The 17460-nt window shown below is 39.3% G+C and overlaps 1 protein-coding gene across 1 annotated transcript; it reads right to left on the minus strand.

The window, feature by feature from the left end:
- Positions 1-1543: 1543 nt before the first annotated feature.
- On the minus strand, positions 1544-13287 carry RB195_011739 (uncharacterized protein; the record flags this gene model as incomplete). The annotated part of the gene is made up of 23 exons (XM_064193286.1): positions 1544-1649; positions 1729-1862; positions 1918-2040; positions 2099-2161; positions 2240-2410; positions 2488-2564; positions 2931-3053; positions 3107-3203; positions 4438-4518; positions 4597-4743; positions 4845-4928; positions 5823-5913; positions 5985-6116; positions 6434-6567; positions 7259-7378; positions 7442-7547; positions 7604-7724; positions 8371-8503; positions 8567-8655; positions 12473-12566; positions 12633-12722; positions 12788-12926; positions 13253-13287. 23 exons carry the CDS (start codon positions 13285-13287, stop codon positions 1544-1546), a joined length of 2490 nt encoding a protein of 829 aa, XP_064050869.1.
- Positions 13288-17460: the final 4173 nt, after the last annotated feature.

The raw sequence follows: 17460 nt of genomic DNA on the forward strand, positions 1-17460 counted from the left end.
AGATATCTACAGCCGGAAATAGGAATAAAATTAGGGCAAAGTAGGCTCCACGAGTTTCTGAATAAGGACGCTCAAAGTGAATTTCCTGGAAAACAAGTTTGCAAGATTGCAGAGAAAGATTTATATTTCAGCAGAGTTTGGTGTTTCTATCTCTCCTAGCTTTTTTGAAAACTAGTTGAGAAAATGCTAAATTTTGGCTTAAATTATCGAATTTTTCTCAACTAATTTTTGAGAGAACCAAAATACCTGCAGAGATCGAGATTTGCAGTCAAGGGATTTTCTTGATGCTTTAACAATTTATGGCACCGTGCCATCGTAATCTCACAACGAAAGAAAGAGAAAATTTTGGACTATCAGCTGCGCGTTAAAACCTGTAGTATTTCGGACTGAGTCCAATAACTCAGCACTTAGTCTATAAAAACTAACTTCACTTACAGTGTTTCACGAAGGAGGATTTTTGCTAAAAGATTTTATTTTCATTCTCTCCTTTTCTTGAAAACCATTGCTATTATGGACTGAAATCGTCACTGTTGGATCATTCCAACGGGATTGATCGATGCCGATTGCTTTTCACCTTCCTTTTATCGTTGTGCTTCTGTCCCCGAAGTTTTCCGGTACAAGTTTGTCTAGTTCACATGCTGCCTAACATTTTAAATATGCCAACGCGTAAAGTAAGGCGAATTTGTATTTTTCAACATTCAGTTCTTCATTACAGCAACAAGCAACTTGAGGTTGGTGCAAGTATTTTCCAAATATCTTTGCCTAAGTGCACTTTTTGACACCTTTGCTTGATGAATGAATGGAAAAGAGCGGATAGATGTATCGAGAGTTGATAGGATAAGTTATATTGAGAAGTATTTGAATGAATACTTTTCGTTCTAACAAATGAGCTTCCACCAATGTTCCTTGTCTTCTGAAGCGCTGGAATGCTACACCGCAGTGAACGTTTCTGCCCTCTTTGTCATGAGAAATTGAGCAAGGCTTGTCCTCTGAACTATTGGTTACTGTGCTTTCCGACTTCTTCGGTGTAAAATCACATTACATGAAAAAAGGATAAAGTGTCTGGCGTTAATCAATCCGTTTGGGATGCGCCCCCACGCTCACTTCAATTCGGAATGGTTTGAGGTTTACGAACGTCTGACTGCCTTATACAATGACCTGCTGGGGCTAGCCGATGTGCCTTGTCAGTGTTTTTTTCCTCCTAGACAAGTTTGGTATCAATTTATCCACCCCGGAGGGATGAAAGGCTTGGTGATCACTAAGGCGGATTCGAACCTCCGATCGATCGTGAAGGCAGCGGAACCTCTAACCGACTGCGCTACATCCGTTCCCAGAAATGCTACGTTACGAAAACTACGTTAACTCAAATACGCGGATTACTGTGTTTACTGGATTTACTCATTCAAAGACAGTGTGAACTTTATAAAACTTTTATTTATTCTGTTTTCATGTTGCATGTACATATCCGTGTGCAGGTTTAGTGATGATCAGTTTATGATCGACCTTATCTTACTTGTGGGAGTTCCTCTCCTCCTATGAATGCTTACAGAAGGACTTGCGGTTGTTCCTGTACGAGATAGTGACGAAATGAGATGATCACATCAGATAGTTCTTTGTCCAAATTAGCAAAATGAGCGTTAAAATCCTGTCTAAAATATTATTACTATATTAATAAAGTAAAATATTGTGATCACTCAATATTTGACGAAAAAAAAGGATGGGAAATACCGATGACTGGAAATTGCTTCTTCGAAGATTAGGTACAGGTGGAAAAGCCGCGATACCTTCCTCTTTAAATGTTGGTTGTTTTCAGCTCGATGAAGATACAGCAAAGCTGTACAGTTTTCCACAAGTGTTAGCGCCTAAATATTTTGGTTCAAGGAGTCTTTTTAGAAACATCTTAGCAATTGATCTTACAGTCTTTCGGATTCCAATCGCTCTCTGCTGCATCGCTTCGTCATCAAAAATCTTGCATACTTCTTCCTCGAAGTTTCTTTGTTTCTTTTCATCGAAACGAAGGCTCCTCGCTTCTGCACATATCTAAACGCATTTCTATATGACAAAGTAAGAAATTTCTTCCTTGTACACGCAAACTCACAGCAGCGAATTCCTTTTTGACTAGCTTTTTCGGCTCCAGATATTCGGGATGAACACGAGTTCCCTAAATAAAACTTCCTATTTGAGTCAAAACATTGCTAATTATTATTATTTGCGTATAAACAAAGCGGTAACAACCCACATTTTTGAAAAATTCATCCTCATCTGGCTTGTGGAACTCCTTTCGAAATCTTGGAGTATAAGGCCAGTATAAATCGAATTTAGGGCGCATCAGCCCGTCCTTATCATACTGGCGCCAACATTTCTTGTTGAAGTTGCTGCACAACGTTCCATGAGCTGAATTCTCAGCAGCCTTAACATTTGGAAATCTAGAAACTTCGTATGTTATCGATAAATTTGAAAAACTCTTAAAACAACACCACTGCGTACATAAAAGATGCCCTCACAGCAACACTTTATGCATAAGAGGCGTTCGCCGACGTCCAGATTAAATTTCTCGAAGAGGTCTGAAATTTCTTCACTGATAAGAATGGGGAGGGGGAGGGGAGGATTCCGTCCATTTCTTTCTAATTACCGTAAAAAAACGGCCCGGAAGATACGGCTTCGGGCGTTCTGGCGCACTATTTCTGCAAGGAGTTCGACTGGAGCGCGCCAGCCTTGTGCGGCGTCGCATCTTCCGGACCGTTTTTTACGGCAATTAGGAAGAAATGGACGGATTCACCTCCCTCTCCGTACTCTCCCACCCCGTATACGAATACTCCACCTGAAATCTGCACCACCTCAGATTCGTGGGGGTGATGCTTTTAAGTATTCTGATAAATCGAAAGTCACCGAGGATAACATGTGGATTGCGGAATGTCAAAATAATTTACATTGTGTTTCCCATTTCTTGTTCCACTCCTTGAACTGTTTACAAGTCAGTGGCCAATGCGGCTCACAGTTACACAGATAGCACCAACAGCACCCACAGTATGAACAAATGCAGCAGTTGAACTCTAAAATTACCATTGTCCAGAGGCGACTATCAACCAAAAATCAATGAAACTACCGCTTAGTTCCTTTATTACAAGAGAGATGGAGCATTGAGGGCACTGAAGCAATCGAGATTGTGGGTACATTAGGCGGAAATGGTGGAGGTACGACTTCTAAAAGTAGTCTAAATATGAATAATAATAGTCTAATAGAAAATGTTACGGGAAAAATTTACTATGACGATGTTATCTTGAGAAGGGCACTACGCCGTAGCAGCTAAGGATGCCGATACAAACCCTGGTGGTTACAATCACCTTCCCGGAAAAAGAGGTCAAAGGTTGGCTAAAGATTGTAATTGTCACTAATAAGTTTGAACACTGTTGGAAAACAAAAGCGGCAACGTTTTCTTAGGAAAATCCACGTCAGCAACTTGATCGGAAGTCTTCTTCTTCTTCTTCTTCTTCCTTAGGCTGTATGTTGAAGAACAACGGCAGCTACGAGAAAGATAAAGAAGATGCAAAGATGCGCTAAGGCTATTTCCGCACTCAACTTTTTAACAAAATGTCTGTAGTCGACCACCATCACCAAAGACGTCAAGCTGCGAGTCTACGTATTCGGGATTCGCCCCATCATGATGTACGGATCGGATGCTTAGGCAGCGCCGCTTAGGGTGACGAAAAAGCTTGATTGCACGGAAAGAAAGATGCTTAGACGGCCGCGTGGCTAATTTTGACCTGGAGAATGCGACTGTGAAGATCTTTGTGCGGAAATTGATGTGGCTATCTTCGCTTCTTTGGACATATACTGAGGAGACCAGTAGATCGCCTCGTTCAACGAGTTCTGAGGAGTTCATCGGGCTCAAGCTTGCAAAGGCAATCTCGTCGGGAAATAGTATCAGACCGCTGACTAAGTCATGTAAATCAAGGACGAGGACTTCTCCAAATGCGGAATCATGAAATTGTCATTAAACTATGGAATTCAAAATGAACAAAAGTTAACGAACAAAACGGCGCATATTTGATCTAAATCGGTTATTCCTAAACGTGTAAATTTTATCGTCGAAATAAAGCGAAAAAAAAAACGCTCAGAACCTCTTACTTCACCTACTTCACCTATCGACGACAGTAACGAGTAGCAAAGAAGGGAAGGGAACTTTTCGAACATGAATTTAGCCATTCTTCCACACCACCTATAACAGTTACCCCGTGAGCTTTTTATTGATGATCAGACGAACGGAAGGTGCAGGTAATTTGACTCAGGGTCCTTTACAATTCATTTTTGCGAGCGATACTAAGACGATAGTTCTCCACCCTTCACCAGTATCTAAGACAGAAATCATACAGGTTTAACGGAGAGCAAGATTGTTCTCCTAGTCACATTCGGATTTTAAATGACCAAGCACGCTACCTTAACGATCAGTGACATCACAGGAAGAGGAAGAACAGCATAAAGGAGGTCGATAGAGGAGCTCTGTGTTGAGCCACTAAGCTAGAAATAATGCCTCTTTAATCTGTTTAGTATCATAAACGATCATGCAAAGTACAATTTCGGATTCGAAGAACTAACTGGAATGCAGAGTGGTGGTGCATGGTTTAGACGAAGCTGTCGAATCATGAAAGCAGCTACACACTGTCTGCACATCATCCCATCTGTACTCATAAACAGATCATCCGCATTCGAAGAATTACAATTACTGCACTTCGCTCCATTTTCCTAGGTGAAGGATTGATTCATTTTTCAAAGACTTAATTTCTATAATGTGTAAGGAAGGAGAGAATGAAAGCAGAACGAAAACTTCATACTCGTGATCTCACCACTGATTTATCGAATTCAACGCCATCCTGACTGTAAAACGGTCGGACGAATTCCAGTTGGTCACGTTCGTTACAACGAGTAGCCTAGAACAAGATTTGATGCTTCACATCTTAAAAGTTGGCGTAGCAGTCTTGATAAATTCGAATATATCATCCTGATATCATTCAGACTTGTACTGAACGATTGCGTTGGATTCCCAGACGAGGAAAAATCGATTGTATATCCGCAGTTGCATTAGCTATAAAGAATTACTATCTGCTTTAATGGGGAAGTGTTGGAGAGATTTGGCTGCGATTGCACATTCGATTGCTTGAAATTGCCCGAGGCGAAGCGAATCCTTTATTACTCCTAATCCGTTAAATTACCACTCTTGCTTGGGAAGATAAAACACCGACATCATTTCACATCGGCTGACGCCTGCAAATCACTGGATTGGCCAGGCATACGACCATACGGTGATTTGAGCGATTTTGTACTGAACTCGATTCCATTTACGCATCCCAAGAGAAATCATTGATTGTAGACATCTTCACAGTTTTCTTAATTAACTTACCTAACTTAGTTTTTTTTTCAAGAAAAAAAAAGAAAAAAGAACAAAGAATGTTGAGCAACCTTCACTTAGTCCGGTGAACCCGTATGCGCCGTACACTAACCCTTTTTGCAGAGACCAACCTGATGTAAACGAGAGAGGATAGTACAAATTAGCAGCCATGAAACACTTTCGCCCAATTACAATTTTCATACCTTAGGAGATGTAACGTAACAACAAAATCCTGATCTTTGATTTTTTTTCTTGATTTTCACTTTTTTTCTGAAATCTATTGTTCAAGCAAAAGTACTGAAGTGTTGATTGTGTTATGTACGGTGATCGTAGGATTCCATTTTGCACGATTTGAAAAGAAATGTTAAACTCATATATGCAACGGCGGTCATCTAAACTTATTAGAGAAATCAAGTCAACAGATCCAGATACTCACTACTACGGCCATCTCTTCACTGTTAACCTTACGGGGAAAATTGTTTTTGCAGCTGTCGAACCGATTCTCCTCCTCCTTTTCAGTGTGAATCCTATAAAGAAAAAAGTCGTAACACTTCTGAGTATGTGATAACAACAACAGAATGCCAAAAACAATGCTCACGGTTCCAGCCTGAAGATGAACCCGACAAGGTCCTTGAATAATGACGAGGAATTTTTTTCCTTTCTGAGAAGTTTTCCAAGCGCAATTTTGTGTTCTTCCGCTGAGAACTGGGAGTTTATATTCAAGCGAATCCTGAAGTACGACTAAATTTTTGGTGGTTGTACTGAAATTGTTCAAATTATGTTGAAAGACATCATCCCACGAATCTGAGGTGGAGGATTTGGGTGATATTCTTACAGGTATAGAAGATTATGGGGGGGGGTTCTTTTTTTTTTCCCCCCCCCAAAAAAAAAAACAAAAAGGAGCCGGGGCGGCAAAACCCCGCCCCCCCCCCAACTTTTTAAAAAAAAAGAGCCCAATTTTCCCCTTTTTTTAAAAAAAAAAAAAAAAAAAAAAATTTTTTAAACCCCCCCCAAAAAAAAAACCCAAAAGAAATAAATAAAATTTACCTAAGAACACCAAATTCTTTTAAGATCTCGAAAAACAGAACAAAGTTCAATTGCACCATACTTTGAGATGCGATAGACACCCGTTCTGATCCAAACCATTGCACCACCCAATAACTGGGCACATGTAGTGCAACCTAAAAGTTATTTAATAGTTTATCTGGTGATTGTAACTCTATCCACACTTCTTCCGAAGGATTACAACAGTAGCGCATTTTTTTGATTTTAAAAGAGGGAAACTGATGTTTTCTCCGAAAAAAGAAAAAAAGATAATTTAATGATGCATGCGTAGGTCAGAGAATATCTTCAGGGAAGGGCAGGAACAGTTGTTTTTGTTTCGAAAAGCAAAAAAGAAACAAACAGTAAACAGAAACTGGAACTAGTCGCTTTCAAAAAGGTCTTTGATCATATATTTCCAGACATCGCTTAAAATTACGCTTCACGCAAACATACTTCCTCTAAGTTCAGACAACCATATAAGCACAAACATTGCGTCATCGACTTTAAGGTGAAAATAAGAAAATAACAGTAATAAATAATAATAATAATAATAATAATGGTCATACCTAAAAAAGTCACAGAATGTGTAGATCGCAGTTCCTCAAATGACTAAGAAATACTGGTACGGAAATATAATCGTGTGTATCTCGAACTTACGCCGAACGAAAATGTTACGGTTTTTTAAAAAATTTGTTACGTGATGGAATGTGGGCACTAGTCATTAAAAATAATTTCCATGGATAGCTAGGGACAACTTCAAACTATGGATTAGCGTTTTTCCTACCTACTTTGATGCTAGCTGCAGTAATGGGATTTTAAAACACTGACCTCTTCTTGCAAATCAAAATTGCCCAAATCCTTCATGTTAATGTCAAAAATTTCAAAAATATGAGGTGCGTTGGTATATTTCGAGATATCGCACAATTTAGCGGGCTTCATTGTGACAAACTGAAATAACGGTTTTTAATTTTCGTTGGTGGAAAAATCAATAGCGGAACTGCTGAGACTTACCTCAAAGGAATCATCTGTATCAGAGGTACAATTCAGACTTTTAGCTCTTCTTGAAGATATTGACGGCGGTTTATCAGAAATAAAATCTCCGAGTGTAAGTTTAGCGCTGAAAATCGTATAGCTCCTAATTAAGGCACTTGTTGACAAATAAATATTCCTCACCGCCGAGTTGCAGCGGAAATTTGAAGATCGGTAAGTCTTTCTTCGAGAGCGGGTGAACAGTCTATGACCTCATCCCAGTCAACGAACTTGGGATCTTCTAAAGGAGTGGGTATCCATTTTTCTAAAATATTTCCAAATGAGAACACCAATGACGATATAAGAGGGAGAACAAAAGAGGAGGGAGAATATAGAATAGGAATAAAGAAAGAGAATGTGAGAGGGAGAACAAAAATAGCAACTGGCAAAATATTACTACTAAAAGATTATCGGGACAAGTTGAACATCTTATGGTTCTCTCATTCCTTCAGAATTTATTATCCATTTCCATGCTGTTCGAAAAGTTACTTTTTTTAACTTACTTCATATAACATTCTAAAATTATCATGATTATGATTATGGTGCTCTAGAACCTCCACAATAAACCAAGAAAGCCTGAATTTTTTTTTGCACCGAAGTGGGACCAGTATTATTTTCCTCCTTGCCACTAGATCAATAATCATTTCTGTACTGTGAAGGTAGAATTTGTTTGATACGTTCCAAAACTTCCTTACATCCACATCCACATCCATCGTGTCTGAACGTTAGTCACTGATGCATGAAATCACCAGCGGATTACTTGTGGATGTATGTGGATAAACCCAACTACGCGCATGAAAAATCTCATAGGCTGCACCGCGACCACTTTTATTCACACAGCAGCTCTATCAATATCCTATTAATGTGCTTTCCTTCAGGTGAACGAATAGAGCCCGAAGCCCCTATCTCACCTTCCTTGAATCTCTTATCTACATGGCATTTAAGCCTAGGTGGCTTGATGATATTGAATAGCACTCTGGCAGGTTCTACCTCATCCTTCTCCGTTTCGCGCTTCTCATTCACTCGAATAATATAGTGTCGAATCTAAAATTTTTGTTCACTCGTAGAAAAGGTACCTTAGCTTACAGCAATGTATGAAATATTTACGGTTTTTTTGGTTCCTGCAGAGGAAAATGTCGTCAACACATCGTCATTGAGGAACTGCAGCCTGGTTATTGAAGGTTCAATGGAATCATCTGGAAGTATGTAATATTACAAAATATTTTAAAGAAATATTTAGCATTATTTCATATGGACATGTTAGTGGAGCGACAAAGTGAACGGATTGGAGAATAAGTTCAGTAATTGATTAGTGGTTGTGATGTAGAGGTAGTTGACATCATGGTGTTCAGCATTTTACTACCTTCACGAAAAATTTGCATTTGAATTCATTCAATCAATAAAATTCTAACATTATTTTACTTTGATCATATTAGCTCCCATTGATCTTCCAGATGATCGATCTGGCGACAGTAATCTTCCCACTTGTCTCGATCGCGTACCTGAGTTCTTAGTGGTTTCTGATCCAAATTCACATTGAAGGAACTCGTGAAGAAATCGGACCATCGGATCGGCAGTCTTTCCGCAGTGCGCTTAATGTTGCGTGTTACTCAGTCGCCCATGGCTCTCAACGGTTTTCGTCGAAGCGCATCACGTGTCCGACCCATCTTAATTTGCTTGCCTTGGCAAACGCGGCGACGTCTCTAATTTTTGATCGTTGACGTAGGAAGGAACTATAAATCCTGTTAATCACTTTTGTGAAGTAACATGCTCCTAGCTTCACTCTTTCGATTGCGCAGGAAGTAGTGTGATGTTGAAGAGGTGAACACGGAGTCGGGTATTCTCGGTCTTCTTCGCAACATCCTTGGCGCTCTTAAACCGATCCCAGACAGCTTGTTTCCACTTGTTCAGCTTGGGGGTCAGGCCCTTCTTCATGTCCATTTCCCGACTCAGATAAATGCAGTTGGTGGATTCGGATACGTTCGTTCCGTCAAGCGTAAACTGGGCATCCGAGAACCACCCGTTTCGCATGAACATCGCTTTTTGCAGATTCACCTGAAGGATGATGCATCGGCATGTTTAGTCGAATTCGTCCAGCATTCGTTCCATTCGTTCCGCTTGGCTGATCTTAGATGTTAACAGAACGATATTGTCAGCAAAGCACAGATAGTGCAGTTGCCAACCATCAACCGTCACTCCCATTTCGTCCCGTGCTTGCTTCCGCGTTGCGTCCTCGAGAGTGGCCGTCAACATTATAAATGAAATTGTGTCGCCTCGAACCCCTCTTTTCACGATGATGATATTCTTGCAGTATGGCGAATTTTCGGTTGTGAAGTTACTGTACAACTCTGCAGGTACCTTTGTGTAGTTAGTAGGGATTGGTTGTCAAAGCCTTCCATGACCGCCTCCGTCTCAATTGAGTCAAGGGCTTTCTTTAGGTCGATGAAGTTAAGACACAGCGGCTCCTGCTGCTCCTGTGATACTTTGATGAGTTTCGAAACAGTGCAACAAAGGCTGTTCTTCATCTAACATTTTTTTCAATACTGTTGAGGATTACTCTTGTAAAGAGCTCGTAGATGACAGATAGTAAGCAGATTGGGCGAAAGTTGGAATTGTCGTGTGGATCTCAATTCTTATACAACAACGTCTTGCTGGTTTTCCGTAGCTTAAAACCATTCATTCCGACAGATAACGAGTGAAATCCTCGATCGTGTGTTGATACTGGGGTAGGTCCAACCGACATGATAGCATGATAACATGCTTCGGAAGGAAGAACCCCTGGAATGACATGCCCATCTTCCTTTACAGAGTGAGTAGGCAAGTGGACATGAACAGAGGTCAGAAAAGAATCGTGGATAATTTTCTCCATTCCTCTTTTCGATGCAGTTGTTGCAGTTGTTCCATTTTGGTTCAACCACGCAACCAGCCATATTCTTTTAGCGATTGATGAAATCTCAACGAGGAAACCGGACGCACCTATCCGCCTCTGCAACTTCAGCCAACACTTCTGCTTTTCTCTCTTTAAGATCTTCTTTTATCACTTCTCTTCAAAGTCTTGCGAGCTCAGACTTGAGTTCGTGGTTGCCTTCGGCTCGTGCTGCTACAAGTTAGCATATTGGCTCAATAGTTTCGGGGAACAGGAGTCTCTTAATGGTTTTTTAAAACTCTCAGCCCTCCTCGTGCAGTCATGAAGGTGTTCAACGAGTCTATGTTGTTGCGGAGTCTTTCCAAAAGCCGGCTAGCGTAGCGAAGAAATCCCAGATGACGATAGTCCTGGAACTAAGCTCTCTAATTTTCGCGGCTTCCTCTTCTCTCCGTATGAAAAAAGTTCCCCTCGGAGGAGGCAAAGTCCGATCCCCTATAGAACTTTTGTGCAAAAGCTAAATCCTTCAGACAAAACCTTTTGCTGACGATGGTGTGGTCAATTTTGTTACCACATATCGGTCACAGTAACCTCCACCGGGTGACTCCCACGTCCAGAGAAGGGCTTCTGGAATTCCGAGTCCCCATGGTTGGTATTAGTCAACATGATAAACTCGGAGGGCCATTCCCCCTGTTCGTACTGTAGGCCGTGGGTACCGTTCTTTTGGAACAAAGTTTGGCGTTGAAATCACCAACTTACAGAGAAGACTATGACTTCTACAAAAAGATTGTAGAAGTCGGGGTCTTCTCTGTAGGTTTTCTCTATTTCCATTTAGAAAGCTTCGACTTCTTCGCAGCTCGATGTTGGAGCGCAAGCGACGAAGATAATCGAAGCTGGTGTTGAACAACATCTCATCCGCATACGTCTGATTCACATCATAAGTTGTTTAAAAGAGTCGTTTTCGATGCAAGCGTACGTGCGTTGTAAATCCCGGAGTAGACGAGTTTATTTGTCGGAGGCGACTCTAAAACTCCTCCCTTACACCTCGAAGTCACTTGATTGCAGGCTTTTGGCCTGACCGACGAGCGGGATTTAAGGATGTTATGGGTCAGTCCTAGCACAACAGAAACAGAGATTCTGTTCACTGAATCCATCTCAAGCTGGGCACAAGGTCGCTTTTTGTCCGCGATTAGCTCCACGCTACCTGGGGACGCTCGCTGCTAAGAGGTTGTGATGTCACTAGTGGGGGAGAACCGTGGATATTTCAACACATCTGTACTTTTCTTCTCATATTTAAAAACATCCTGGAATGTCTGTCAGAAGATAACGCAAAGCGTAGTCCTGGTTATTTGGGGATTTCAGTATTCCCCATTGCCCCACATTGATACTCAAGGTGTAAATAGTCAGCATTTGACTAGTCCATGCTTTCGAAAACTAGCTGATAGAACTTTAAAAAAGAGAAAAGGAAAGAACAAATTTTCCGTAACAAACGAACAAAACGTATAAGTCGGGCATACGCTACTCACATCGAAATTCCTACAGAACGCTTTCAGAACCATCAATATTTGTATTCGTGTAAGTTTTGATTTTCATCGAGATAATGTCCCGTGTTACAATGTGGAAGTCTCGCTCTTCAAAGGCAGCATACCACGAATCTGGGATGATACGGATTTCAGGTGGAGTATCCGTATACGGGGTTGTAGGTTATGGAGACCGGGGTGGTTCCGCTCATCTCTCCCTGAGTCAATGCAAGCAGCCGGCCCCTGTTTTGTAAATGCTGTTTTGTACGATGCCTTCTATAGCAGCGCGCCACCCCTGCATGCGTAGCGTCCCCCACTGCCTATCGGGACAGTCCGAATTGATTTGCGACGAATCGTAGGGCGGCGGCGAAGCAAGGGGTGGAGCGTTGCAATAGATCGTACAAAACAGCATTCTGAAGGCGGCTGCTTGCAGTGATGCAGGGAGAGATGAGCGAAACTACCGCCGTCTCCATAATCAACGACCCCGTATACAGATACTCCACCTGAAATCCGCACCACCTCAAATTCGTGCTATGCTGTCTTTAACAACTGTGAGTTGTGTCTAGGTAAATATTTGCCAACGAATCAAATCTACCGGTTATACAAAGCATAAAGTCACTAAATGCTCACCAGAACGGAAGAAGAAAGGTGTAAATTCACGGCTCACTATACAAGGTTCTGGGAACCATGGAGGATTATCGCTGAGAAGCGATGCAGGATTAATCTGAAAAACTACGGAACACAAGGAAGTTGGAGTGGGTCAGTTTTGAAAAGATATAATTTTGCTCACCGTTTTCCATCTCTGCTTCCTATTCAAAGAGTAGCTCACATTCAAACAAAAGCCATCTGATTGATCAGCACGAAGACGTTTATATGCTCTCTGCAATGTTTGGTTCCTACTGAGGGTGAATACAGTTGATTAAGGAAGAAAGAAGATATAAACACCTTGCTCAAGGTATTCTGAGGATCATAGACGGTTTTTGAGATCAACGTCTGATCAGAAACCTTTTTTCCTGGATAACGGTCATAACGCCTACGTCGTCCGTTGTTTCCACGGGGACCTTTGTTGACCATACTCTCATAGCTACAAAGAAATAATAATGGCCATTGAACTACAGATTATGTAGGCTGTTGCACTATTTTTTGTTTTGAGGATTGTGAGAGCGGAAACAATTCAAAAGATTTTTAAACAAATAACTTATTGATGGCGTCTTCGTCGGCTCACCAAAGAGCGAGATCCTTCTTTCAAATAAATTCAACACATCGGACTCAAAAAAGTTGAAAATTAAGGAAAATGAAGAAAAACAATGAGAATAAACAAGGGATACAAATGTTCTGTTTTAGGTACACGTAAAGTAAAAATTCAATTACGTAAGTTTAAAAAAAGAACTCCAAAGAACTACGACTTACTCATGTTGATAACCTTCGTGATTCCAAGGTGGCATCTTTGAGGCAAGTAGTAATCTGGAAGCAACTTTGATTAATGCATGCTCAACTATTTCCAATTTCTGCTCCAAGACAACAAATAAAAAAAGAAGATAAGAAAAGGCATATAAACAAAGGTTTCGAATTTCCATGATAAATCAAAAGAAACATGTTAGCGACGATCGCTGGAATCTTCTAGGGTGTTCCTCAAAGAAGACAGACCTCAAAATCGTAGTTTTCAAAGTATCGACAGATAATGTTGGAAATATAGCTTTTAAAAAACTAGCACTCTTATGAAAAACATGGGTCAAAAGTGTGAATTCTTAGCACTAGATTAGATTTTTTGATTTCTTAGAATGGATGCAGGTTAATTCAACGTAATCGTTACGCTACTTTTCAAGAAATATTTGAATGATGGTGTGCTGGTGGTGAAATAATAATGGACGTTAAGGCTCTTGAAAGACTTCCTTGCAGTGAATCAAAATGTACACTTAATACTTCTCCATAATTCATTTTCATTATTTGCCAAATCAGCTCTTATTCATCAAATCTTCGATATTTCGCACTCCCCTTTCGATGTTTACTTATTGACTTTTTGACCAGCCTAGGACGGTATGTGACTTGGAAGCCAACATCACTTAATTACATTGTTTACATTTTACATACATATTTTATTACATTATTACGTGAACATTTTATGTTAACGAAAGAATTGTTGTCTTCTCTCATAACTTGATTTTTTTGCCAAATTGGTTTTCAGAGACGTTTTCATTGAGCTACACTACAAGATACGGAAATATCGCTACTATTACTATTACTAAAATCTCCCAGGATCATATACTAACTCCAAGTGTCGCTACATCACGTTTAATAATGTGAATAATTCGCTATAAAATCGGATAGAACTCTGGAATTCTCCCGAGATAAATGAGAAATAAACCAGTACGTAAGGTGCCAAAAGCGATAGAAAAACAATGAAAGAAAGCTTAGAGGAAGTTCCAATGTGCCCAACATCCACTAACATTTCTTCAAAAGAAAATAAATGAAAATAGATGAAAATGAATAAAATAAAATAAAATAAAATAGAAAATAAATGAAAATGAGAAAATAAATAAATGAGTCAGAGTGTCTGGGTCAGAGAAGTCAGCGTTTAGAACCGCTTCAACCCCACTTCAAAGAGCCACTTAGCCCATGCAAAACGCAAACGCAAAAAAAGGAATAACGTAAACGAAACATAGAAAGAAAAGTTGCAAGGAAACTAACGATTAATTTCTGTTTTTTTCCTAATTTAGTCACTTAATTATTATGTCCTATAAAAAATAAACACTAATAAATACTTATTAGTGCCATGCAACAGCATGAGCATCTCATATTGAGGTGAATTTTAGGTCAATGACGAAAAATATTTAATGTATAATAATATTTAATATCAATAAACAATAGTGATGTCTTGATAAACGCAAGTAAATTAATGGAAAATTGACGAAACATTGGGAAAACAACGATGAGAAGAAGAATAACAATTCAATTGCTGTTTGAGAATAATTAGTAATTAATTAGGCTGCCAGAATAAGCATGTTAGTATAATTACTTTAAAACCCGGTGAAAAGATCAAAGAATAAGGTGTCTAGAGTTGATAGATCCACTTGGAATGGGGCCAGCGCGTTTTTTCAATACTTTTTCAATCCAGAATCATTTGAGGTTCATAAACAGCTGCCTGGTCTAAAAAATGTTTTGCGGAAACCGAAAGTTTATTAAATTAATGACTTTATTTTTGCAAATTAGTCTTGTAGAAAATTATTGATCCCGGTGGGATAGAAGGCATTAGTTGTCCTGGGGCGGTTTTAAACCATCAGCGGTGCAGCAACATCCCAACCTCTTCTCACCAACCGTGCTACACCCGCTAGTCAAACATCGGTGTAATTCAGCTTATTATCTAACAAAATAGTTTGCATTTACAAAATAGAGAAAATTCAAATAAAATTTAAATTTTAATCAAAAAAAAAAAGGATTTGCGAGTTGTAGACAAACTTTATAAACGAAAACCATCTCACGTAGAAATCAGATGCAACCCTAGTGCAGGTGGTACCGTTCGTATCATATGTAAAAGGTACAGAAACTTCTTCTATTACAATTAAACTTAAATTCAATAACAAAGAAACCGCGAAAAGTTCGGAGAGGTTTATTTTACAAGAGGAGAATTCATATGTTCAGCAGTAAAAAATTAAGTTCATGGAAAGACATCAAATAGAAGCACTTGTACCTATAACTGTTAACTGAGGAAAACACAACGAACGAGGACGGTTTATAAGTAGGTGAGGATCTTTTTAAAGAAAGCACAACTAAAATGAACACTTGCACAATGTTGCGCAATCGCTTGCGATCAACGAACATTCAGGTGTGGCGTCCCAATTCCCGTGATGGTGGTGGTGATGCCGCCAAAGCTTGTTTATTTATTTATTTACTTACTTATTTATTTGTTAACTAAGATACACTAGAGGTGCGCCAAAAAAGGAGAAGATCACTGATATGTGGAAATGAGGTGTTGCCTGATTCCTACTGATTAAAAATTGCGTTTATGAATTTTTCTTTTTTTTCACGATGACTTTAACATGAGCAGAGCAAAATTTTTTCCAAAACTATCCTTCCAGCGATATCCGCGATTTCCGCTGATTTTCCTAGAAGAAGTCTATCTCTGCGGAGGAATAAGTGAAGGGAAACCTAATTGATTTAGTGTCATATTTTGCTAGGATTCAATGTGAACGTATATGTGTGCATGAAATTAATCTTTTCAGTTAACACCGTGTAGAAAAAAAAACTACGAGGAAACTTCAAGAAAATTTGAAAAACTAGTTCCATTGCTCTAAAGCAGATCCGAGAAACCGTGAACACACTGGAAGGATTGATACATTTTGAATTATTAAAGATGCACCCAACTGTACGCTTATATGACACTTGATCTTCATATTTCTGGAACAAAGGAAATTTCCGTCCAGACAGTGGATCCTATGGAAGACGAAGAAAACGGAGCACAAATCACGGTTGGTTCTTCTAAGTCAGAAAAAAAAACCTGTTCTCTTCTGAGTTATATATTCTGAACAATCCCGAAATAAAAGATATCCGTTTTAATCAGAGTCAAGCGTGTAGTTGGGGAAATCCTCCTGAAAACGACCTCCCTCTCTTGGAAGACCTTGGAAATAACCCCATCACCAATTCTTTGTAGGATAGCTGCTCGTATAGCTATCGAAAGTTAGCTGAAATAAATTGAGTTAAAGAAACAAACTGAGACTCAATAAAAAATTAAAATAAAATGTCAAAATATGATTGAATAAATATCATTCAATAGTACTATTCTGAACATTAATACATAGTGTTGCAAGTAAAATAAAAATATATGCTATAATAAGGATGCCACAGATAGCTCAGTGCAGGAATTAGAAGTGTCAGCACATATGTGCACATACCACTTGGAAAGATCAGGAAGTTTTCATCCTGTCTTCGATTTAATAATTTTTCTTTTATAATATAACGAGATAACGAGCGATCAAGGGTTTGGTCCCCCGCCGGAATGATTATTTCAGGGAAAACTTACGAAGAACACGTTTTAAAAACATTTTCACACCACTTTATACTACTTTCAAACAATTTTACTCATATCTATACCTATATCTGTACTTATATCCACATCTGCTTAAGCTTATTGTGATCTTTCAAAAGAGTGGTTTTTGCAAAATTTTGCAAGGAATTATGGAGCATTTATGAGAAGAATATTTAAACTAAGCTGCGGAGAGACTGGATAAGCGATAAATTTTGTGTGAAAGTTCCGTTAATCAGCAAAGTTTCCATTAATTGTTTGTTGTTTTTCATTAACAAAATCTGGTCTGATTTTTTACTTTTTGTGTCTGCTACTGGCTGTCATCGAAGATGTAGATTAAGCTTAATCTATGCCTGAAGTTTTGAACATTCTAGAATAACAGTCATGAGTAATACAGTCCTTCAGATGTCTTTGTTCTGAATATGCACGCTATATGTTTTGTCTGTGCTCGCTTTATTAGAAAATTCTCGACATTTTCCTCTGTAATCGCTCCATGTATAAGCACGACGATCTAGCAATGGTGAGTTCGCCCTAATAAAGGACTTTGGAATCGACGCTTCTCGACACTGGTTTTATTTATTGAGCCCAGATCACATTA

This window comes from Necator americanus, chromosome III (assembly GCF_031761385.1).
Source record: "Necator americanus strain Aroian chromosome III, whole genome shotgun sequence".
NCBI lineage: Eukaryota > Metazoa > Nematoda > Chromadorea > Rhabditida > Ancylostomatidae > Necator > Necator americanus.